This window comes from Nyctibius grandis, chromosome 3, assembly GCF_013368605.1.
Source record: "Nyctibius grandis isolate bNycGra1 chromosome 3, bNycGra1.pri, whole genome shotgun sequence".
Lineage (NCBI taxonomy): Eukaryota > Metazoa > Chordata > Aves > Nyctibiiformes > Nyctibiidae > Nyctibius > Nyctibius grandis.
The window spans coordinates 17,798,601-17,823,764 of NC_090660.1; the positions used below are offsets into that span (position 1 = coordinate 17,798,601).

Consider the following 25,164-nt stretch of genomic DNA (forward strand, 5'->3'; position numbering starts at 1 on the left):
CCTTCCACCTCCCGCCAGGTGCCGCGGCGCAGGCGGGCGGCTGCTGTAGCGCCGGGCTGTGGTCGGCGCCCCCCTTTCCCTGCAGCTGCCGCCTGCTTGCCGTGACCCCTTCCGCAAGCGCAGACCGAGCCATGCTGCTCCTGGCCGCCGCCTTCATCGTGGCCTTCGTTCTCCTCCTCTACATGGTGTCGCCGCTCATCAGCCCCAAGCCCCTCAAGCTGCCCGGCGCTCACGTCGTGGTGAGTGAGGTGACCCGGGTCGGGGACGGGACGACGCGTCGTGCGAGGAAGGGGTCCCCCTCGCCGTCCCCTTCGGCCCCGCGCCGGGGGAGCGGGCCGTTGGCGGGGCGCCGCCGCTCGGCTTCGGCGCCTTCCCCGCCGCGGCGCGGGGGCTTCCGCGCGAGCCGCCCGCGGCCGTTTTGTCCGTTGGGCCGGCGCGCCGGCCGGGGGGCAGGGGGGGCGCTCCCGCCGAGGTGGGCGCGTTGCGCCGTGGGAAGGAGCGTCCCGCTGGCAGCCAGGCTGGCACCCGGGGGTTATGACGGCGTTAGGGGCCGCCGCGGGGAAGGCCTCGCTCCAGGGGCTGGTGAGCGGAGGAGGCCTCTCGGTCACGGGAACGGCGGGCTGCAGGCGGCGGGCGAAGGAAGGGGGGGCTGCGGCGGGGTGTGCGGGCGGTAAATCCCTGCAGGCACCCGGAGGGAGGCTGGTGGCAAAGGCCCGCACTGGGGAGGTTCAGCGTTCGGGGTGCCCACTGGTTTGCAAGGAATCTTGGCAGCTGGCTGTAGCACCCCAAGGTACCAAAACATGGGAGCCACAAGTCCGAGCGATAAGGAAATTACCTACTGATGGCTCTGACAAGCTCTGTCTATCTCGGTTGGCTTAAGGTGATCGTCTGACTCACCAGAAGTGCAAACCATCTTCAGTCTTAGTGTTGACCTTTTAAGACATTCCTTTTGTACTTTCGAAGTTATCAGTTACCGTTTGTTTGTTTGTTTTCTTTTAGCATCTCCCAAGGTATTTAAGTGGTGTGTGCACTCATAAACAAAAGGCAAAATCTATGGTTTCCTCGTTCTAAAAAACCGAGTCAGACACGAGGAAATGGGAAGACTAATACAAAAGAAGTGCTCAGATGACACTCATGCACCTTTTCATCTTTATGTACATAGATATCCATGTCCATGAGCAATATTTTGACTGTCTGTAGTAAGATGGTAGAAGTAAGTCTTCAGAAGGAAGTCTTCAGAAGAACAGACTGTTGAAACAGGTCATGAGTAGTACATCACTAGAAGTTGTATGGGTGTGAGGCTTGGCGGGGAGCCGGGGAGGAAGGGTGACAATACCCAGGTGCTTTCAGGTAGATCACAAAGTAGTGAATTTGGATACATGAGAGCAAATGAATTAAGCAGTTGAAAGAATCGAGGTCCTACAATCAGCAATTTTAACTTAGCTTTAAATCCCTAAGGTATATCCTATGCAGAGAAGCTGTAGTTTACTATTTGGTTAAATTTGCTTTTAAGGGGTGAGTAGCACTTGCAGATACCATTTATTACAGTGCAAGTTTGGGATAATCAGAAGTTAGACCTTTTAGGTGCAAGTGAATTTACAGCTACTCGTAAGTGGGTTGTTGGGGGTTTTTTTTTTGAGCTCTGTATGGTGCCACTTTGGTTTTTTATTATTATTTTTGGAGCTCCTCTGTGGAGGATGGAGCTGTCCCCAGGATAATTTAGACCTGTCCAAGTTGCAACAGTATTCCCAAGTTGCTTTATGCAATAGGTGTTACTTGGATGCTGTAACTGGCTTTACAGCATCATATACTGTGTGAGGTGTGTTTACGCTTGCATTAAGGTTCTCTGGTTATGGCACTTCCCACAGAAGTAATGCTTGTTAAGGAGGAGCCCTTCAATACTGTCTAAAAGCAAAGGTGAAGCAGACTTAAGGGCCTTCTGTGACTTTTATGCAGAAATAGAATAGCAAACAATAAGAAGTTCAATGTATTTTATTCCAAAATTTTGCAGTTTTGTTTTTATAAATATATATATGTATTTTGTAATTATCCCAAGTTTTGTCTATTCTTTATGTGGTTAAACTCTTTAAAAGCTACTGTGCTGGTTCTTCTAATCAGAATGGTTCATTTTAAAAGTTCACATTGAAAATGATGAGAATATTCTTGTTGGACAAACCTCCCTATAACCACTGCTGCTAATTATATTGGTAATTTAAGTTGAATTTGCTACAAGTAGAAGTCTCAAAAACGGTATTCCTAAAAGTCTTATAAAACTAGGAGTCCAGCTAGGGAAGTAACTGTATTAATATATTGATGGACGAAAAGGCTGTGGATATATTTAACTTGATGATACAAATCAAAATCTGCAGGTAAATAGTGTTATCGGTGTCACTGCTGGCAGAGCTACTTGTTTTATTTTGACTTTAGTTATGCTCTTAAAGTATTCCTGCAAACTAATGAAATATGGAGCAATTATTTGAGTTCACTAGTTCTTAGATTTGTAGATGCTGTTAATAACGCTGAACACTTGTACATTTGGATTTCAAATTTTCTAGTGTAAAGCATAAGGGAAAAAAATTAGATGATGGTACTGTAAATAAGAAATTTTGTTCAGGGAAGCTTTCCATGTTGTGTGTGTAAAGTGAATTCTTACATTGTATAGTGGCAGTAAGTGTTCTGTGCTACTGAAATAACTGAGAGACTTTATGAAACTATTTAAGGACCATAACAGTATCTAAGGACTTCTTTGGAGTCTTCTCAGAAAAATATCAAAATCTGTTTAAGTGATCTGCATATATAAATTCTTTTTAGTTTATTACTTGATTCAGATAAGACTGTAGATGAACATTTGGTAATTTTTGTCAGGCCTTAGTTAAACCGAGTCTTGAAATACAGAATAGAAGCATAAAAGAATAAAGACCTGCAAATTGCATATTTAGCTGGTTAAGCCCTTCCAAGAGGGCAAGTGATTATCATTGCACAGTAAATATAGTTTTTTAAGATATGCTTGAATAAATTGTTTTTTCTGAAGCAGAAAACATCAGTCTTACCTAGGAACTCTTCTTTATGGAGGCCTGTTGAAAGTATCATGAAAATATATCTGTTAGATTTCTGAAGGAAGGTCATCGTGCAACTTCAGAGGCTATTACATACCAGTTACTGAATTTACAACTTAAGTCAGCATTCTTTTCACTCTTAATCCTTCATTAAAAGTATTTAATTAACAGTATTTCTTGTCACTCCTAACAGTTACAGTTAATAGATGAGTTATGGCTAAGTGACTGACTGATTGTCTTTTGGGATAGAAATTTGAAGCAGAAAACTTGTTTGTGGCTTTTTTCTCTCTGTCCTCTCCCAGAGTAGTTTACATGATGGAAGTGCTCGCTGTGTTAAGCGAGGCATGCTTTGTGGAGGAATCCTGATCATAGGAGTCTCTTTTTTTTATGAGAGAATAGGACTGCTATTCAGAGTGAGAGTCTACAGAACTCCAAATTACGAATAGTCTAATCTTGTGGGGGTTTTTTCCCCCCTCCTATCTGCTATGTATTTTGCTGACCCTAGTCAGCACCATTAAATAAAAAGGACTTCTCTGCTATCAAATTGGCTCAAGCGTCAGGTTTAGCTTATTTAAAACAAAATGCTTTTTAGATGTTTGGTACTACTTGCTTTGTTTCTAGCATGACTAGGAAAGTGTTCTCAAATAAAGGGTATAAAAGTTATTTTTGTGCTGTAGAGCTGCTGCTTCTTGTGCTGAACTTCTCCATGTTTTGAAATCCAGAAGACTGTTCTATACATCTGTTATTTTGCCATTGGCTTTAACTCTCTCCTTGGGTCTCGGGCTACATACTAGCACACATTACCTATTTCATGAGAATAAGCTATTGTTTTCATAGCTGGTTGTAATAGACAGGAAAATGGAAATAGGATAAGACAGTCATCGCTGCTTCCTGTGCATTGTGCTCACTTGCATCCCTTTCTCAGGGATGTTACACCTGCCCTACATACGTTCTCTCTGCCCTTTCTTTCCATTGCTCTACAAAGGTACTTTGCTTGATGGAGCAGAATGCAATAAAAACTTAAGATGTTAGAGCAAAAGCAGCCTTCTGTACATTTCATAAGTGATGTTTAGAAACTGTCCTTGATGAAATACCAATGCTAACCTTCCTTGCTTCAGCCTTAATCTTTCTAAAACCAAGTTTGGATTTCTGCAAAAAAGCCCACAAGATCTTGGTGATACAAATGCAGTTTACCAAAGTTTGTGGACTAACAATGGCAGGAAATCTAAAGATGTTCTTTGCTTGGGACTATCTCCCATTCAGACTGAAAAGGGCCTTTCGCTTGGACACAGTTCAGGATGATCATGCCAAATCCACATGCATAAGGGTCACCTCTGGTCTAGAAGTAGTTTCACCACTTCTCTGCAGAGCCCAACTTGGTAACTGTGGTCAGCTTTAAGGACGGCCAATCTTGGTGTCTCAGCACTGTAGTTCTTGTGTTGGGAGTGATACGATCTGTGGTTTGGATGCATCCGAATGGTTCAACGAGGTCATTTTGAGTCTAGTCAGGCATACTGGCCACTTAGAGCAGAATACAGGGATGTTCTGTTTCGGTGGAACTAAATACCTTCTGTCAGAGCATTGTCTAAAAGCATGAAGCCAGCTTGCATCCTGTGCTGAGTGAAAGTTAATAAGGTCTGTTGGAGATACCGTATGAATCAAGTCTTGATTTTGATCATTCCTGATGACAGTTCTGTTTATTTGGAGTTGGACTGTCTCATCAATTGAAGCAAATTTCCAGGATCTCAAATTTGAAAGTCAAACACAGCAACTCTCTGTACCTCACCCTAGCATTTCCATTTATCAAGGGGGAAATAAACCCTATGATCCTTAGAAGCTGAACTCTGTTATCAAGGATCATAGCTCGAGAATTTGGAGCCGGACCCTTTTTGGAATAGCTAATTTGTACCTGTTCTTCTCAAACACAGAAACAGCTAAATAATACTGCTCAAGGGCTGGTAGTGTTGCATTCTGAACATCTGAATTAATACTGTGATGTAACTGTCCCTTTCTGTCAAGAAATTAGTCTGTGTTTTGAGTTGCTGTGACCAGATTTTTATTTTTGCCGTCTCCTCTGAGGCTGGGTTACGGTGAAAATTAAAAACGGGCTCAGTGGCAATTCAAATATCTGGAACGAATGAAATGCAGTAGCACTGTAGGACTATGGGCCACAAGGGTAAGTAACCGTGATAACGTCTTGTTTAGTGGAGTAGATGTGTGCTCTTCCTTTAATTCTGAGCATCTATGTTAGTAACTTACCTACCTAACACACTTCGTAGATTTGCTTAGGCTAACTTCATTGTAGCACAAAGCAAAGTTTTCATTGGTGTTAGGGATTTTTTCTTTGTGTTATATTAGCATTCATGGTGAACGTTCCTGAAAGGTGTGCGTATTAGTGACAAACTCCCACATACTAGTAAGAGCCTCCCACATAAACGCTAAAGTTCCCAGCTAATTGATGCTGCCTTTTGTCAGTGACCTATCTGACATGAGCCCTATTCACTGTTCTTGGGTGTGACTGTGAATAGAAACTTCCTTTTTCTGTTTCTTGCATGACTTCAGACCTTGTCTTTCTGAAAAGAATGTTAGTGTTGTCTGACAGGCCAAAGGCTTGGTGCCAGCACCTTCACCTTCAAAGAATTCCTCAAGCACTGGTGTAGTTGACCTGTTCATGATACTCATCAGTTTGTGCAGGTAGTAATCAGGTAATAGCTGTCTCTCAGTGCTATGCCAAATATTGGAGTTGGAGCAGTCTGCCATGCACACTGATTAGTTTATGTGCTGGTGTACCTACTGCTGTTGAAAATCTGTAGAAGCAGCTCACGAGTGCTGTGGAACTGAGGTCTGCCTGAATGTATCAAACTGAGTCTTTTAATCTTTTCAGAGATGCATTGAAGTCTTGCAAGCTATTTTGCGAATACACTAAAATTCTTAACTTTCCACCATGAATCATTAAATTAACTCCAGGGTTCTGCTGAAGTCCCAAATTGTTAACTAACACTCACAGTCTTACGGACTTGATTTACTTTAAAAGCAGTCATCCTTGGTTCAGAACACTACAGGCTGGGTTTCCCATTTCCAGAACAGGACATGCATCTTGGAGTCATTCTCAAAGGTTAGTGCGAAGCTAATCTGAAGCAGCTATCTCTAATAATAGAGGAAGCCTAAAGAGCTGAAGTTCGTCTTTGTGAATGTTGCACCCATTCTTGGCCCGTTTTTGACTGCAGACAAACAGTCAGAAACCATGGACAATGTTGTAAATCTTTGTTTACTGGGATATTTGACTTAGCCTAAGCTTTTTGTTTTGAAGGTTAGTGATAAAAATACTCATATGAAAGAAGAGTTTAGTGGCTCATGGGAATGTGCTTCTGACTCTTCTGACTTTACTGCCTCCAGGAGTGGAATAAATTTTAAGGATAATGCACCTCTGAAAACAAAACTGAGGCATTGGCAGATGAGGAGACAACACAAGGCTTTTGATAGGGTGTGTAGTTAGAGATTGGGGATCTTTGCTCTTCCGCTAATTAGCTCAATGCCTCAATTTTCTCATACTTAAAATGGAGGTGATACCTTACTTTCTCTGAAGCCTTTTGGAATGTTTTGATAAAGGACAAAAAATGACAATTTCCGGAGCAATCTGAATAATGTCTTTTTCCAATTATTAGGGCATTTGTATTTCAGAACTAATTTCATCAGCAGAATATTTTTACAATAACTGCTTCTAGACATTCTGTTCCAATATTTTCTCAATTATAGCGTCTTAATATGGTATTAAAAGAAAATTAATAATTTGGGTGTATAAGGAAGATACCAGTGTTTGTTTAAGGACAGGAGGCATGTGCAGACTGAGACTGGCTTAAATGAACAAGTCGTCTAAAGGCAGCGTCATCCAGGCAGATGTTTTTATCTTAGTCAAAAAAAAAAAAAAAAAGAGGTCAGGATTGTCATCTACATCTTGTTCCTCATGGAGTTCATAAGTAGGTTTATTGAGATAGTGAGAGAGGTGTTAAGGTGACTTTAACCTGTATATTAGTATCATTGGCAGTGTATCCTGCCATCAACATATGCAGGGCTGTAATCCTCACCCTGCATTTGTCTATAGACAAACTATTAATTTCCTGTTTGCATATAAGACTTCAGTGTTACAGTTTAGAGGAAGAAGAAAAGGTAATGGAAGTTTAGGTGCTGGCATCCCCACAAAACTGGAATTGTGGGATAGCACGGATAGTTCAAGTTCAAGGTCCAGACTAAAGGACTCAGAAATACTCTACAGAGGGCCAACTGTTGAATTAATGGAATATTTTTAATACAAAAGAAGGTGTTTTCTGTTTATGTTTACGTGATATCTTCAGCAGGCAACCTACAATTGTTAATTTTACAAATAATTTCTACTGCAACCGGGTATGGAGGGGCAGTATGTAATTGTATTATTATGGCTAACATTAATAGTGATTTCAAACTTTTAACTACTTCTGACTTTAGAAATAACGTACGGAACTTAGCCAAAAGCATGTGAGACTGCCCATGTGGGAGTGGGTCTAAGCGTGCCTGACATAAGAAATGAGCAAAAAATACCACTGAGGTAAAACTGGTTTTGGGGTAGAAACAAATGCTCATCAATCTATTCAGGTCTTATTGAGTATGAATGAAAAATAAGTAAACTAACTTTAGCGTATCTTCTGTATTCATACCTCATTGGGGTGATATTTTAATCTCAGTATACTTTTAGAATTTTCATTTGATTTGACTCATCATGTGGGAGAAGGGATGAGAATAGTGGTCTAACACTGCCATTTTCAAATAACTTTTAGGTAACTGGAGGCTCCAGTGGAATTGGAAAATGTATTGCTATTGAATGTTATAAGCAAGGTGCTTTCATAACACTGATTGCAAGGGATGAGGTAAGTGTATGTGTATTTTTACTGTCTGAACTTTGTTCACAAAATCTGTATAGGTGGGAAATAATTTTGGAATTTATAATTAGTCATGCATTCTTCAGTGTATATTTTAAGGGGATCCTAAGCATTTCACATAAATGCATTTGAATAGCAGAGGTGGCTGCTTTTTTAAGAAATGTAGCCCAGCATGGAATTTGTGATTAGCTTGCCTTAAAACTCTGCCAGTGCTATCACTTCTGTTAATGGCATTCATTATTTCACTGTCTAGATCTGTGGCAGAGGACGGAAGCAGGAAAAATCCTATATTCTTTAAAACTGTAGAATTTCCCTCCAGTAAGTGACAACTGGGGGGTTAAAGACAATTCTTGAAATTCACAGAATGTTTTGGTATCTAATCAGCATTATATCATACTTTTTACTGCTGAAAAACTGTTCATCAAGACAGCTTTAGAGGAAAAAGGGTTGCTTTTTTTTTAACTAAGAGGTATTCAGAATTTGGTTGGAATGATTCTGTTTTCATAATGGGTTGCTATTTTATTTGTAGAGAAGAAACTACATACTTGGGAAATAAAAGCACTTAACTTTTTTTTGGGGCCTCAGTCCCAGCTGTCTTTGATAATTTACTCACACTTGAGAACTTACTTTGCATAACCCTGAATGCAGCCAGAATTAACACAATTTTTCTTGAAAGGAGTGTGACAATTTAAATTTACCAAATTTTAGTTTAATTTTTTGATAATTCCATGACAGTGATTGTTCTTCAGAATAGTTTATGTAATGTTACGTAAATATAAAATAGAACCAAAATACAGGAGAAAAAGTAATACCTACAGTCTTAGGTGCTCTGTGTAGTTGTATGAAACACAAGCATTAAATCTATAATAGAAGTTGTTACTGACTTTAGAAGATGAAGTGAAAAACAGGTAAGCGAGTTCTGGTAGCTTGATGGATTTCATATTTTCATCGTATATTCATAAATTGTAAAATGACAATAGTAAAGTGTTAACTAGTTGAGGATAACTTTTTGGGGGTTCTAGGGAATGTTTTTAAGCCTTATTGAAATACTGAAGACTAATATTGCTCTCAGAACTGCAGTGCTTTAGCTGTTCTCATGTCTATTTCAGAACAAGCTGTTGCAGACAAAGAAGGAAATAGAAAAGTATTCTGTTAATGACAAGCAGGTAAGATCACTGCTAACAGTGGCTGTTGTGTGTTTTGTTTAAGACGGTCACTACAACATAATTCAGTAGTCCTGTTGTTAAAACAAAGCTGCTTGGCAAAAATGAGTGAGGACTCAGTATTTGAATTCAAAAATACCAGTCTGCTTACATGAGATGTTCTGGACTCTGCTACATCTTATGTTGCCTAGCTAGTGCATTAGCCTGCTTTTCATAGAGAAGAAAATTGATGTCTTGAGCTGTAGGTGTAGTACACTTTTCTGGATAGCTGCAATTTACTGTCACTCAATAAGTGTTTGTATTCTTCAAGATGAAGTGGAAGAACTGATTCATAAATACAGTGGTTGTCTTGTGGAAAGAAGTTTAGATACTTGTTTCCAGGTTTAGGTCATGCCATCGTACTTGTATTCCTTTTTCTGACAAAGAAGTCTAACAGATACGTAAGTTACATTTGTAACCTTCTGAGACTTCTAAACACTGAAGCTGCTTTGGTGAATAGATAGTGCACTCGTGCATAAAGGCATTGTTTTAGAGCTTGCAGAAGTACTAGCTTAAAATAGGTAAGCTTGCTATGTTCAAAATATGCAACTTCAAGATGAAATGCTAAAATTATTTTTTTGCAGTACTAATAATCAAGGGGAGACAGGAAAGAGTATTGAGACTGTTAACACCTTTGACTTCTCCTTTCTTGTGTTCCAGAACTTTTTTGTTACTTTCATGATTACAAATACAAGCAATTTATTTGTCTGTGAAGAGGGATTTGAATTGATAAATTGGATATTCTGTTGAAAAGAAGCAATGGAAAAAGCTGAGCATTTGGAGGCAATAATGTTAGTACTAGGTGATACAAAAATTTCTTAATACCTCCATTTCTTAGATAAGATTTTGTCTTCAATTATATGTTTGACAAATGGCTCGAGCTGATATTTTTTTTTTCTGTTCATGCTGCCTTACTCAGATCAACTTTATTTGTAAAACTAAGCCATTTGAGGTGAGAAGAAACTATATTTTGGCCATTTAAAAAAAAAAAAATCCCAATAACTATTTTCTTTTAGCTGCTCTAGTAGTTTCCCAAGCTTAGCATTAAAGTTAATGCCTTGTCAGACATCGTGTCACGATGTTCTTCTTAAAATCTGTCCAAGCTTGATAGGTGCAAACTTTTTTAAGAGTATTACTTGGTGCATGTTCATAAGAGTTTCAGTTAAAATCTCCAAAAGTACCTTCAAGACTGAGCAAGCTCCAGCGTGAACTGAACAGGACTGCTTTTGCAGAAGCAGCTTTAGACTTGCAGCCAGGTTAAGCATAGGCAGTGGGAGTGATGAGTGGGCTGGCTCTTCTGTAGCTATTGTTGCGCTGTAGAGAAGGTCACAGGGAAGCCTGCCTGATCTAAATGCAAAGAACAGAACTGGAAAAAGCAGAGAGTCTGGGGCAGAGCTCGCTCTGGAACAGCGGATCGGAAGCTGGGAAGTGAGGGTAGCTGAACCGAGGGAAGCTGTGCAAAAGGATTGCTGAAAGAATGTAGAGAAAGGTGTTGTCTGATATGGATTACATACATGGAGACGGTTACATTTACTAGATGTTGAGCTAAGAGGCAAAGATCCTCAGGGAAGATTACTTTTTACGTGAGCATATGCTGTCACTGTTCAGCTCTTGGATGTACCCATGAAACCAGGTTGCGTTGACAACTAGGGTCTGGCATCTACATACATTTTAGCATTCGACTTGGCAAATGTTCTTGTGAAGACGTTTGCATGCGATTTATTTGGGGTGCTGACAGTGCAGCCTTTATGGGTATAGGTGTGCATTGGAACAAAATCCTTGGGTTTTTTTTGCAATTTTTTTTTAATCCCTTTCTCAATATAGAATGTTCACAGTTACTTCCCTGAGAGTTGAATTGATCTTTTATTGTGAAAGCTTTGTTAATGATCCAACACCATGCAATATTTAGAACAAAAGGTGAGGAACAGCGCTGGGGATATTAGACTATTTCTGGTAGCATATTCTGTGTCCTAGGCAAGGATCTATAGCGCATGCTTTGGAGTGAAGGTAATCAGTATATTGTAGCAGAAGAAAGAACGTATGATAATAGAAGCAAAGAGGTGAATTGTATAATGTGATAGTAGTCAATAAAAGCTGTGGTAGTTCCTGAGTGTGCTGTTCATCACACTATGAATAACTAATCTGTGCAACCTGATACATTAACCAACTGCTGCAATTTTCATACAGAACTGTGTTTTTTAACCTCCTCACTGATCTTGCAAAGACATCCAGATAATAAATCAATGTCATTTTCATTCAACTGTGATTTTGTTCTTAAACTTATGTAGAAGATAAATATTGCCAAAATGTAATAAATGCCCTAAGGGGAGATGCATGCAGACCCGCCAATAACTTGCGCCACAAGTTTACTCTGATGTCCAACTACACACAGTGCTGGGAGGCAGGAATAGCCAACCTGCTGTACAGGAATGGCAAGCAGATTCTGTTTATGCAGCTAAGAAGTGTTGCAGTCTGCCCAGAGGCGGAACTGACAAATGACTAGCTGTCAAAGCAGTTAGTTATGCTGCAGTAAGCTTTTTTTTGTGTGTGTGTGTGTGTATCCACGTGCTCCATGACAAGTGGTCACGATGATACTTGTTGCAAACTGGTGATGACTTTGTTTTATTTCACCTCAAACTGAGTTTAAATGAATTGACCAAAGTAACAGACAGGATAGAAATTGTAACAAGAATCCAGGAGTCCGTCCTTTTATTGTACTATGAGATTGCTTTTCCTTTCCAGATCATGAATTGCCCCAAAGCTCTGCCGATTGCTCATCAGAGAGGGTAGCTTATTTGTCAATACCTGGCCAAGCTGGAGTTTATAGCAATCTTACAGTTTGTAAGTGGTAACTCAAAGGCAGTGCTTCATTTGGCCAGAAGCTGATTTGAAGGTGCTTCAAAACGTAGATTCTGAGGTCATCTTACTGAAAGTAATTGGTAACTTTCAAGAAAAATGGGGCCTAACTTTTAGCTGCAACAAAACTCAGCTACTGCTGTCATCTGTTTTTTGTTGTCTGCTCCTGCCCGCCCCCTCCTGGCCAGGGCCAATGCTTATTTTCATTTTGGTATATCTTTCAAACTAAAACCCATAATCTATGGTGTCCAGACAAGGAATAAACATACACACATTACTTCCCTTTTTAGATATTTAACACTGTGGAACTAGTCAGTTTCTAATAGAATTTTTATTTTAATTTTGTCCTTGACGTCCCAATTAAAGAGTATGCAGCTAAGTTTACTACTGTTCTTCAAAAAAAATCTTAAGAAAAAAGTGGGTAGCATGCATTGCCAGTACTAAAGTTAGCATGTTTTTAACGCTTGCTTTATAAATTTTGGAAAAGTTTTTTTGCAGTGCTGATACTGCAGTTTCAGAGCAACACTCTGCAACCATGCTTTCTACAATGTGGGAAAAAAAAAAGTTTTTCTTAAAGATGAGCCTAAGCCACACAAATGGTTCAACTTATGTTTAGCGCTGATGGCAGTTAAATGTAGCACTGTGGAAGTTTGACTGCCTTAGAATAATTTTATTAAACTTTATCTAAATAACTCGAGTCAAAGCGTGTCTTAGTACAGTAAATTAGAAATGATACTTTGCACATGAGTAGCTGCTTTGAAGATCCTGAAGTGTTTATTGGTTCTTAATATAATCTTTATTATACTAGGATGTGTGTGATGGGGAGGAGCTTGGAGGGGTCAGGGATTGCTTTCTCCAGTGTGGGAGAAGTGCAGACTGTCCTGTTAAAAAGACTTCTTGTCTGTCTGGAAATGATATGTCATTGGATTTTGTTTCATTTTCAAAGGCTCGGAGTCAACAGTTACTGGACTTACTGTGTTGTAAAAATGTTCTTTCACTTTCTTTTTCTAGGTCGTACTATGTATTTCTGTTGATGTATCTAAAGACTACGAACAGGTGGAGAATGTTCTAAAACAGGTGAGGAAGTAACTGATGCACCTGTGTATCTTAAGAAGCTTATCTCTGTGTGACATATTTGTAATGGAAAGAGTTTCTTATAATGATGCTGTGCTATAGGAAGGGGTTTTTTTCCTGCTAAAGAGCTTCTTAACCTCTGTCCCCTCTTGCAGGCTCAGGAGAAGCTGGGGCCAGTTGACATGCTTGTAAACTGTGCAGGAATATCAGTTACAGGAAAATTTGAGGATATTGAAGTGAATTCTTTTGAAGTGAGTGAGCATGCTTTTTTATACTATTATATGATGATTTCTTTTCCAACCATTCTAACAATTAGATTGCATTCCTGTGTCTTTGCAGACTTTGTATGAATAATGATACACTTTCCTTGTGGTAGTTGTCGGATTAGAATATATCTTTAGATTTGTGAGGATTGCCTCTAATTTCTCACCTAACTATTGGTCCATTGATGGGTCAGAACAGTGAATTCTCCCTCTTGAGTTCTCAAGATGGCAAAAGCGCCTGGCATGTATTTTTATAGGTTAATGCACTGTGAAAGGCACTGAATTTCACATGGTCTCATTTTTTTTCTGGTGAAGATTTATATATATATAACCTATTTAAGAAAAATTAGACTGTTATCAGCTCTGAGATGCACAAATTGTTTGCAGCTTGGGAAGCTGCTTGCTCTGATGAAAAGACAAAAAAACCTCCCCAAACTCCTGTATTTTGGTTACTTTATGCCCACAGCCCTCAGGCTCCCAGTCATCTACAGATAACATTGAATCATTTGAAAATACTAAATAGGCATAATTTTATAATAAATTTTAATCATGCGTTCTGTTGCTTTTATAGGCTATCAGTTGTGTTTTAGGTCTTCTAGAGAGTGAAATTAAAGACTTCCCCTTATCCTGTCAAAGATTAAAATCTCTGAAATGCATAAATACGTAGAATTTTTCCTGTTTCCTGTTTTAGAAAGCTCTTTGAACCTTCATTTCAATATATTATCATACATCATGCATAAATGCATTGCTTCCTGGACACTCTTTAGGTTAGATTTTTCCCTCAAATAGTCATCTTTTTTTCCTCGAAGACCATATGGTTCACAGTATTATCAGTATCCTGGATGCTATTAAGACTTGTAGATAGACTGGATTTCTTTTTGGCTTGGAGTGAGATTTTTAGCTGTAAAACAGTTTATGAAGCTGTAGAATAGAAAACAATTGTTTCTTTTGCCAGCTGATAGAACTACAGATCTAGTGAACTTCATTGTTAAAGCAGACTGTAATAGGGATTTTTGATAAATAATACCAAGCAGCTGAAGGATTCTGATTCTGCGGCTCAAATACCATATTAATATCGTTTGTACAGAGACTAATGGCAGTCAATTATCTGGGTAGTGTTTACCCTAGCCGAGCAGTAATTGCTACCATGAAGGAACGAAGAATGGGAAGGATTGTGTTTGTATCATCTCAGGCTGGGCAGTTAGGCCTGTTTGGTTATACAGCTTATTCTCCAACAAAGTTTGCTCTTCGAGGATTGGCTGAAGCCCTGCAAATGGAGGTATGTGTGCAATAATTTAAGTATTTTTGATTGTAAACAAAAATAGTTTTTTAAACTAGCAGCACAGCACGTTTTCATTTAAGTAGTTCTCTTGTGCAGCACTGCTGATATCTGTGTGCTATGTTGGCCCTTTTTTTGGCAGCAGTACAATCCTATTGCTCTGCATGGGGTTGCAGAAACTAAGCTGATTTCAGTTGCGTAACAGGGAAAAGATTGAATCTGTTCCTAGAACTGACGACTACATGTGCAGATTTTTTTTTAATCTTTTATGTTAGCTAAAAGGACTTGGATTTTAAGTCTTTTGAGTAAAAGTCTTTTTCAAGGCTCTAAGTGCAGAATGATATTGAAGATCCCATGGATGCATGAGGGGCAGGCCAGTGATGCCCAGCTTGTTTGTGAGGCTGTGGTACGTGAACCATATGAAACAGTAAAACTTGCAAGCTTGAAGTAGAGGATTGTCCACAAAAAAAATTGTGGTGACAGTGGTTCACCCTTCTACATTTTGGTGTATATGTGAGCTTTTTATAGTGCAATGATCTAAGCTTATGCTTAAATCAAGACTGAAAACCAAACGCACACTGGTTTGGTTTGAAAACCAAACGCACACATTATTCACTGGAACAAGGTTGGTAAGTACATTGTAATAAGACAGGTAAAATTGATTTGAAAATTACTTCCCTTATTCTTCTATTAAGAATGTATGTTTTAGTTAAGTGTTTGGTTCTAGACCCTTGCATAGTCCCTGTTGTTACCCCATTTTGTTCAGTGTAGTTGTATGCCTTGATCAGGATAAGAATGTGGGGTAAAACTGCCTCTAATCACTTCTGGCCTGCCACATAGAACAGCTTGACTGCAGGGTCTTTCTTCAGACTGGTGACAGATATTTTTGTGAAGACTGAATTATTCAAAACTGAAAATAGGGCATTTATGGACTTGTGATGTGGTATTTCAGTAAGTGTTTTCAGTATAGAATGTTTCATAATATAAATAGAAATGCTTAGCACTTTACAACACTTTGCTTTATCTTAGCCCTGTGAATATTTTCATTAAAAGCTTCTTTATTTGTATTGGGAGTACAGATTTGCATTGCAGTACTTTCTGAATAGTTCAGTAAGTGGTATAATTCTACAACACATACAGAACTAAATACAATCCTTGACTGGAGACCTTCCATTTTTCCTCACGTTTTCTAATTTTTTTTGTCTCCTTAGACTTTGAGCCCTTGCAAGTTCATATGATGGGTTGAAGACCCTTGTGACTTGTGTATACCTCTTAAAGATATCAAATTTGAGTTTTGTTTTGTTTTTTTCTCATATTTGTCCAGCAGTGAAAATATGTTGACATAAACAACAACAAAGCAGCATGCTAATAAGCCTCAGTGGGAGCCTTTTTGGCCTTGTGTTTATAAATGTTGGTGTTTATAAATACTGGTGTTTGGCAATGGTTTAGTCCTTTTTAAAATCGAAATTGGTAAAATTATAGAGCTAAACTACTTTCATATTTCTCCTAAATGTCTTAAAAACCACTTAGATTCGTTAAATAATTTACATAAAATGCAAAGTTTTTAGATATTTTTATTAAACAAAACAACACAACCATCTTTTTAAAATCTTTGCTGTTCTGCTTTCTCATTTGACAAAGTTCTGAGTCTTGCAAGTGATGAATATGAGGATGACTTAACACTAGAAGCAATTTAAATTCACGCTTGCTGTAGGTCTTTGGTACAAGAGAAATTAATGAAGTTATGAGGGACATGTAAAGGCTATCAGTATTAACATAACACTTACTTTTGTAAAATACAGGTAAAACCTTATAATATCTACATAACGGTGGCCTATCCTCCAGATACTGACACACCTGGCTTTGCAGAAGAAAGTAAAACAAAGGTAAATTGTCCTTCAGTAATACTGTAATGTTTTTAAAGCTTCACTTCGTAGTAAGCAGTGCATTTCATATTTCATTCACTTCCGTAGCACTTCTGAAATTAGTGCATATTAAGATTTTAAGAAGTACTTTTAAACACTTCAATTTTATCAACTTAACTACTCGGAGTTAAATAGCTTGTAGGATAATTTTGTGTAGTTTATTCTTCTGGCTTTAAATGGAAAAATTACCTACCTTTAATATCTGAAACATTGCAAAGTCTTTCTGTACACTATCAAAATATTGTTGTGGAATGGTAAACTGTAAAACCACTATGTTTTGATATCCAAGCTTAATGAGTCAAAAATAATACCCCTATTTTGAATATTTGATAATATCCAGTTGTTCTGATAGATATGACAGATCAAAATAAACCTCAGTTCCTTCAGTGAAGTCTGCAAACTAACCATGCTGTATGAATGTATGTAATGACACAATTCAATAGTGGCTGGTGTCTAGTATTAAAGTGAGAAGGAAACTCTTACATTGTGTTTGTAGTGCAAATGACTCACTTTTCAGAAGGGTGTGTCAGCAGTAGACCTTTTTCATTTGGCTTACCTTGAAAGTGAAAGTTTTGACCTTCAAAAATCACCTCTCGTCTTTTGACATGTCCTTACACATGATGTTTAATTCCAAAAACTACATGCAGGCCCCCTGTTCAGACTGAAGTATCAGGTAACCAGAGAAAAATGTGTCTATCTTTTATTTGCATACTGTGAACTAGAAACCTGATACCGAAGGAGATCAGCCTTTTCAAGATGCCCCATCGTGTAGGGATTTCCCATAATAGGAAACTGGGGTTGGATTCCCTTTTGTCTTTCGCCCTATAGGATTCAGTAGGGATTGTATAAGACAATTCTTACTTCGTCATTTCTTGATACAGATATTCTGTATTAAATGTATACTCCCACACATCCACATAAAATGCCAGAATTAGACATCTGCAGGTACTTGTATAGCTTGCATATTCTCTGGGATTTTTTTCTTCGTAATAATAGCCTATTTCAGGGAAACATAGTCAGCAGCAAAATGCAGTGTTCATCTAAGATTTCTCTTTAAAAGATTCAGTGAGATTTATCTTACTTGTCAAGAGTGTTCTCTTTTAAGCAAAGACTTATGCTTTGTTTTAGCATACATGAAGTCATCGGGTAACTTGCTCCTATCATGATAGTGCACCTTAATTCTCTGCAATATTGCATTGTATCTGACAGTTCAGATACTCATTTATTACTGTTGTATTTATTTAATACTACTTAGTTCAGAACATCTGTCTTTGTAGGACTCTTTAGGACTAGGCTGTTTTTCTATGTAATCATTGAATATAGTAAAATAAAATGTCAGGAACTAGGATACAGCTTTCCTGTGTGTAATTATAAGCTTTTTTTTTTTTTTTTTTTTTTTTGAGGTAACTGCTTTACAAATGACAACAATGCTTTGGCTGGCTGACTAGCCAGATCAAGTATTTAATGGCCGGTTTCTGCCTGCCTTTTTCTCAACACGGCATTAACTTTAGCTGTTGCCCCTGAACAGCTGCTAATTTTTTTCCCCAAACTTACAGTATTTTCATTACTGTTGATATCCCTATATCTCTTTCAGATTTGGTTGATACTGGCCAGTAAGCTCAAAAGCACATAGGGGTTATGAGATGGAGATCTGATGACATCAGCCATATCATTGTAGGAAAGCATGTAAAAGGTGTTTGTATGTGGTTTCTGCTGGTAAAGACACTGATTCCTCCCCACCCTGCCGTAAAATACAGACGCAAAAAAAGTTTACAGTGAGCCTAGTCAGTGAAATCAGGATTCATAATTCTACGGGTATTTGGAAGGAGGCCTGTTTCTGTGAAATTTAATTTCTGTAGTACTTTGGAATGATAATGAGAGAGAAACCTGTAGTTGCTCAGCTCTTCCCTGGAAGTGGCTTTTTAAAGTATTAATCTGGGAATTAAACTAGTCCCAGTATTTGACTAGGCTTGAATGCTTCAATTAAATTTTGTTATTAAATGTAACTAAATTAGCCATTACAAGAAGTTGACTTGCGACCAAATGCTCTTTTCTCCCTAATTTCACAGAATCACAGTGCTGTTTTTTCTTCGTCAACAGAACCATCTATCTTAACATATTGAGCATTTAAATAGCTTGCTATGCAGTTAGATCCATCATTATTTTATTTGTTAAAAGGACATGAATGACAAGCATGCTTCTAAATACTTTAAAGCATATTTTTGCTGTTTTTGTAACAGACCAAACTTATGTGGGTTTTTTTTGGTGAAAGAAATCATGATTGCTAAAATGACTGCTATAATTGCTTTCTCCTAGTGAGGTAAAGTGGCATAAATGCTCTAAACCACGAAACAATAAAATGCAATGATGGATTTTGGTGAATACCAGTGTGTGGGGTTTGAGAAAAAAAAAAAGGATCTTAAAATATTTGAGGCCTATCCTTCATTTCTGGCAAAAAATCATTAATGAACTACTACAGGTATTGAGGAGACATAGTTTAAGCATTTTGATAGCTTCTACTGAAAATAAAATACTTGGGGGAAAAAACCATTTTTCATATTTTATTAGTAATAAATTATTTTTTTGAAAAGTACTACTCAAGGAAAAGTTGGCATTTCCCTTCATAAAATTAGATTATTATTTATGAAGGTGCTTTTACCTTTCTTTAAGTGGATGTTTTAGGTGACAGTATGATACCACTTGCTAATAGTGATGTCATCCATGACTAAAGACCCCAAACCAAATTTGACCTTCATGTTTTTCTCTCCTGTGTGTTGTTAGTCAAACTTATATTGGTGTTTTTCTACTAAAGCCCTTAGAGACGAAGCTAATTTCTGAAACCTCATCTGTTTGCCAAGCAGAACAAGTTGCCAGAGTGATAGTCAAAGATGCCATAGTAAGTAAATTATTTTTTTAAAGTATATTCTTCGTTGGAGAGACTAGGTTCGCATGTAATGCTTCTTTAAGACTGTAAGACAATGGCTAAGCTAAGTGCAAAATCAGTTTACACAAAACAGTACTCTTTGGTTAGTTTGAACAGGAAGTATTTTCTTTATTCTTCTTTTGCCACTGTGCCCACAAATGATTTTATACAGTCTCTTGGAACTAAAAAGTATCTGAAATTGTACATTAGACAGAACAAAATGATGCATCAGTGTGATGCAATGTCTCAAAGGCAGATTATGACTGACTTTAAAGCATTAAACTCTATTGGCTTTTTATGTATCAAATACCATTTGTCTAACCTCAAAAGCTTGTTGGACTGTCTTTATTTTTATTGAAGATGAGTTCATATAAAAATAATTTTAAAATAAACGAAGACACTCCAGCCTTTTGGCTTTTAATGTCCTAGGTATGTGATTTATGAGTGATTAAAATACATAAAATGCTGCTCTTAGTGGTTAAAGATGTATTACCTTTCTGAGGAATTTTTTTCAATGTTTTGTGCTATGGATGCTTGCATGTTTAATAAAGCGCCTCAGAATGGAAGCAAGCATGAAATTTCATGTTCATAAAGCACAGTGATTGAATCCTAAAATCTGTAATTATTTTGCAGTTCCAAATACTCTTGATCTTCAACATGACTTATATCTACAGCAGGTGTTCAGTTTTGAAGTTTTTACAGTATTTTCACAAATACAGCATCTAAACGCAAAATGGTATCTGTTTTGGGGGTGGTGCGTTTTAAAAGCAAGTACTGCCTCACATAGTATTCTGCCTTGGTGCTTAAGGATAACTAATCTCCTCTCTAATCTTCATCATTTGGTATTTCTACACCATGCTTTCCAGCACTTTGGATGATATATTAGTTCAGACATGGTCTTTATGCACTCAAGCCATCAGCTGAGAGACTAAAATAGAAATTAAAAGGTAGGTCTGTACTGTAGGAACTCGTAGTCCTCTCAGGTGTGTTTTGGGAAATAACCAAATCTCCTATCCTCTACTACTTTTCATAGATTCACTCCTAACCCTGATTGAGGAACACCACCTTTTCCTTTCACTTCCACATTCCATAAATTTAGTCCTGTAGTGTTTCAAAAAGTCTGTTTTCCAGCATAAAGTCTGCTGGAAACAAATCAGAGAAGCCTGGGAGTCAGAGCTATAGAGCTGCGATTTTCCTGATGAGGAGTCAAAAACCAACCAACTTTTTCCTGGTGTCTGTCCCTGCTCTTCTGCCAGCTGAGTTGTTTAGCAGACTGTGTATCTCGCGGTTTTGAGGAGGCCAAGTTAAAAATCCTTGATGTAGATGGAGGATCTGTTACCTAGCATCTGAAATACGCCCCCCTGCCAAATGTCATGTGATAGCAAACTAATTTTAACAAAAGGCGAACAGTATTTTATTCTACAATTATAGTGGTGATTGGTGATCTGACAGAGTTAGGGTGTAATTCTGTCTCTGAGATATGTTTACAGATGGGAGACCATCATGCATTTTCTCCAGTAGTAAGCATGCGTCAAGAAGAAATTTAGAGCCTTTCTGTCTTGTAAAGAAATCTGCAGTAAGTCAGCACACCTCTCTGTACAGAGAGATTAGCTTCCTTGTCCGTTTTTAAGTGAATGCCTTTTGGAATGTCCCTGTATAGCACAAAATGTTTTTGTATATTTTGACTCTTAATTGTGTTAATATTTTTTTACATAAAAATATTTGTTGTCAGTGACGTCAGTCAGCTATGTTCATCAAGAATAGCTGTTGAAATAAGACACGCGACGATTTGCTGCAACGGGGTAAATTACTTTTTTTCTTTTCTTAATTACTGTTTTTGTTCCATCCAGCAAGGGAACTTCAACAGCTCAGTTGGATCAGATGGTTACATGCTATCAATATTGACAAGTGGAATGTCACCAGTCACTTCTATTACTGAAGGTCTTCAGCAGGTAGGATTTGGGAAGGCCCCGTAGTCACAATTTCTTAGTGTTTAAAATACTTTAAAATGTAGAACATTACGCAAACATTGATTATTTTTTCATCAAATGGCTGTTAATACTGTGGAGACTTGGGTTTAGGAAACAAAAGTAGAATTTTCAAGCTGAAGCAGCAAGTTGGCAGGAAAGATAAGATTACTACCTGCTACTCAGTCCTGAGCTGTAACATAGTTATGATGGTTTTCATGAGTGAGTTTTCTTGAGATTATATAACATACCTGCCTGGAACTTTTTTTTTATTTCACGAGTAAATAATATGCTGCAATCTGAGTTCTTAAATGAATTGAAAGATGTTTCTGTCTGTTTCCAGGTTGTTTGCATGGGCATCTTTCGCATCGTTGGCCTATTTTACCTAGGAAGTTTTGACAGCATAGTTCGTCGCTGCATGATGCAAAGGGAAAAATCTGAAAGTGCAGATAAAACTGAATAATCTTACTTTGAATTGAAAGAAGAATGTCAAACAGTCCTGGACAACTTGCTGCTTCTGTGGGACTCAGTTTTTCTCCAGAAGGATTTAGACTGGAAGTACTTGCATATGTGACAGATGAGTCCCCTCAAAAGCTATGAAAGAAAACAAAAGTACAACTCCAGAAAATGCCAAACTATGCAAAAGTTTGAATGAGGATTAGAATTTTTTTTTTGGTGATTTGGGTTGAAGAGAATTTGGGGAACTTGTAAGTGATCTGCAGAGTAGAATTTGAGAAGGCACTATGTGCGGTAATTCTGGACAAATGCTTAAGTTTTCTCACTTTGGTGCTTGTGGACAAAATAAGTACCATGACAGACTGGGCTGAAGTAGATTGAAGTCCCCTGAACAAGTTGGTACCTTTTGCTAACGTTTTGGGACTGTTTTTAATTTAGAATGTTAACTTTTCCTTTGGCCAATCTACAGATCCTTCTGTCAATGACAGCTTTCCTTATTCTATTCAACATGCAACTGTGGAAGCCTTAAGATGGCAGATACATTTCTATGATCCAAGCTTTCTCAGTTTGGGAGTAATTAAAAAGTATGGTTTAATTATACGCATACTTTCTAAAGGGAGATGAAGAACCCACTCCCACAGAGAAATGCTAGGAGATGTGACCGGGTCTGTAGCTCTTCTGGCCTTTGAAGTATGTTATGAACAAAAAAAAAAAAAATCAAACCAGTATCAAGTGTGTTGGTTATGACTTTCAGCATTTTAAGCCATTGAAATAATGTACAATTTTTACAGATACTTACTTTGTCTTATCTGCCAGTTTTTGCTCTGGAAAGGAAAGTGGCTTAATGCTACTGTTATGCACATTGTTTTTCAAAGCTGCAAATGATGAGCCAAATCAGTAGTTGATGATAGAATTGATTGTAATTAAAATGCCAGGCTCTTCCAGTAGCAGGAATGTAGCTTTTGGGGGCAGAGGGGTCGGGAGGGGGAGGGAGGTGTGCCAGAATGACATTCCACGCTTAATTTTGTCACCACACGGAAGAACTTTCACATGACAAGAAATGATATAAAATACTCTCCTTGTATGCCCCGCTTCTAATTTGTTTCATTTACATGATATGAAACAAGGCTGCTCAATAACTGCTTCAGAATACACAGAACCCAGTGGTTGTTTGTAATAAATCTTAACACTGAAAAAGCTTGATGCATAACAATGATGTTTTTAAGGGTGCACTATATACACTGTTTATTTAATGGACCACTATAGCAAGTGCCTTGTGAGCTGCTTTTTTTTCAAAAGCTGCATATTTTGTATTTGTTAGCACTGCTGTGTTTTCAATGTCATATTTTCCATTTTCAGTCGGTACTCTGAATCTAAAATTACTCATAAAACTGGGCACTTTCACTTCCTTGAAAGTAGTATTTAACAACAAAATAGGCAAAATTGATTGCTTTTGTTAAGTTGTGCTCCACATCTATTTAAGAAGAGGTATTCAGTTAAACTGAGATGAACAATAATAGGTGGTTAACTGGAAAACCTTTAAAATGTAATTTATTGAGGCTGTTTATTTCCCTTGCTCTGAATTTGGTTGATCGCTTTTCAGATTTTCTTCACAGAGACTGAACTTTTTTTAATACTTGGTTTACAAACATATTTTTGGGGGAGGGTCATATTGGCACTCTCATTTTAAGTTGTTAGACTTTCATTACATTGCAAACGTTGAGGCATTGTTGAATTCTCCACAAAGCCTATGTTTTAGGTCCCACCTCCTGATTTTGTTTAGATACGTGAAGTTGTGCATGCCTATAATATAATACGAATTTTGAGAATAGAGTGTATTCCTGCCTTTTTAAACAGCTGGGCTTCAGTGCAAAGAAATCTAGCGTGCGTATGTGTTTCCTGTGCTGCTTAATGTGAATGACATAAGGGAGCATTTGTCATACAACCATTGTCAACATTGCTGTGTTTCTTAAAGCAACATAACAATGCCATTTGGACGCTATTATCTGTGTTAGAATTTTGATGCAAATCAAATACTCCTTTGACCACCTGCAAAAGATACCAAAATGGGTGAATCAGTTATGCTGTAGTTTGAAAGAAATGCTTATGTAAATGACTTGACGTCAACACAAGCTTGAAGGTCAGGACTTGAAACCAGTAAGACTTTGGATACTTGAATTTTCGGATCTTCAGCTTGAAATGTTAAAGGGTTTTCATTTAAGAAACATAATGCAGAAGGTCAGAGCACACACAAGACACTATGGCAGCTGGGCCTCTTTAAAATATTTCAGGTTGGACATCTTGGATCACTAATCACTCTTTCTTGACTGAAGAGTCCTCCAAATAATGACTGATATAATTCAGCACAAGTGTCTGTGAAGGAGGAATAAGAATACTGGGTGAAAGTTAATGCCCTAATCTATAGGGACTTCAGTTCACACCTAATCTTGCATAGTGTAAGTGGTTGTATTGACAGTAAAACCCCTCAGCAGTTGTGGAAATTGGAACAAGGCAAGTTCTTTGAAGGAACAAGTAAAGAATAATCTTTTAAAATGTTCTAGTTTCTGCTGTTGAAAGTTAATGCAGTTAATTTTAACTGATAAACTTTTCAACTGTTTTATTGTCAAAATGCAGTAATTTGTCAACTGCAGCAACCTTTGGTGTAAATTTTGTTTTCCTATGCACATTCTCTGTCTACCAATGTACTCGTTTTAAGGTCCAATATTAAGTGAAGGAGATGCCTTGTAATCTTGTGGAAAAATGTTTAGCAGCCGAAAAACTTTTGCCAGTTTAAGTGTTACAAAACCTCTGCATTGAAATGTTTTAGCCGTGTATTAGATCTGTGAAGAACTTCAAATAGGCTTTATTACTTATTGTCAATAATTTAATCACTTGTGCCATATCAGTCGGTGTCTTGTCTCTTTGTTTTCTTGATCAATCTTTAGGATTCGATTTAGGCTTTCATGGTCTTTTCCATGTAGTTTCTAATGACTGTCTGCTTTAAATACAGATTTATTGTAACATTACATATAGTTTACTTCACCAAGGTGTTCATGTGCAATTTAAATAGATTTAATATTTTACTAAGAAAAAAGATACAGATAACTAAACTTTATTTGCTGTGAAAAACTAGGCACCTTTAAATGGTAAAAATATATAGCATTATTTGTAAAAAGAAACTTTGTGCTTATTGCTTCATCATTTTTGTGCCAGAACTGTAAACTAGTTTTCATATTTTATATTTCTCAAA

General features: G+C 37.8%; 1 protein-coding gene across 1 annotated transcript; it reads left to right on the plus strand.

The window, feature by feature from the left end:
* On the plus strand, nucleotides 1–25,164 carry KDSR (3-ketodihydrosphingosine reductase). Its single transcript, XM_068396222.1, has 10 exons — nucleotides 1–239; nucleotides 7,868–7,957; nucleotides 9,079–9,135; nucleotides 13,039–13,104; nucleotides 13,257–13,352; nucleotides 14,452–14,643; nucleotides 16,446–16,529; nucleotides 19,381–19,464; nucleotides 21,342–21,443; nucleotides 21,802–25,164. The coding sequence occupies exons 1-10, from the start codon at nucleotides 132–134 to the stop codon at nucleotides 21,919–21,921; spliced, it is 999 nt and encodes a 332-aa protein (XP_068252323.1). The 5' UTR covers nucleotides 1–131; the 3' UTR covers nucleotides 21,922–25,164.

Excerpts from the sequence above, each read along its gene's own strand:
- KDSR (XM_068396222.1), top strand. The coding sequence starts at position 132 with ATGCTGCTCCTGGCCGCCGCCTTCATCGTGGCCTTCGTTCTCCTCCTC. Across the intron at positions 7,958-9,078 it reads CACTGATTGCAAGGGATGAG|AACAAGCTGTTGCAGACAAA; the intron begins GTAAGTGTATGT and ends TGTCTATTTCAG. Across the intron at positions 21,444-21,801 it reads TTACTGAAGGTCTTCAGCAG|GTTGTTTGCATGGGCATCTT; the intron begins GTAGGATTTGGG and ends GTCTGTTTCCAG.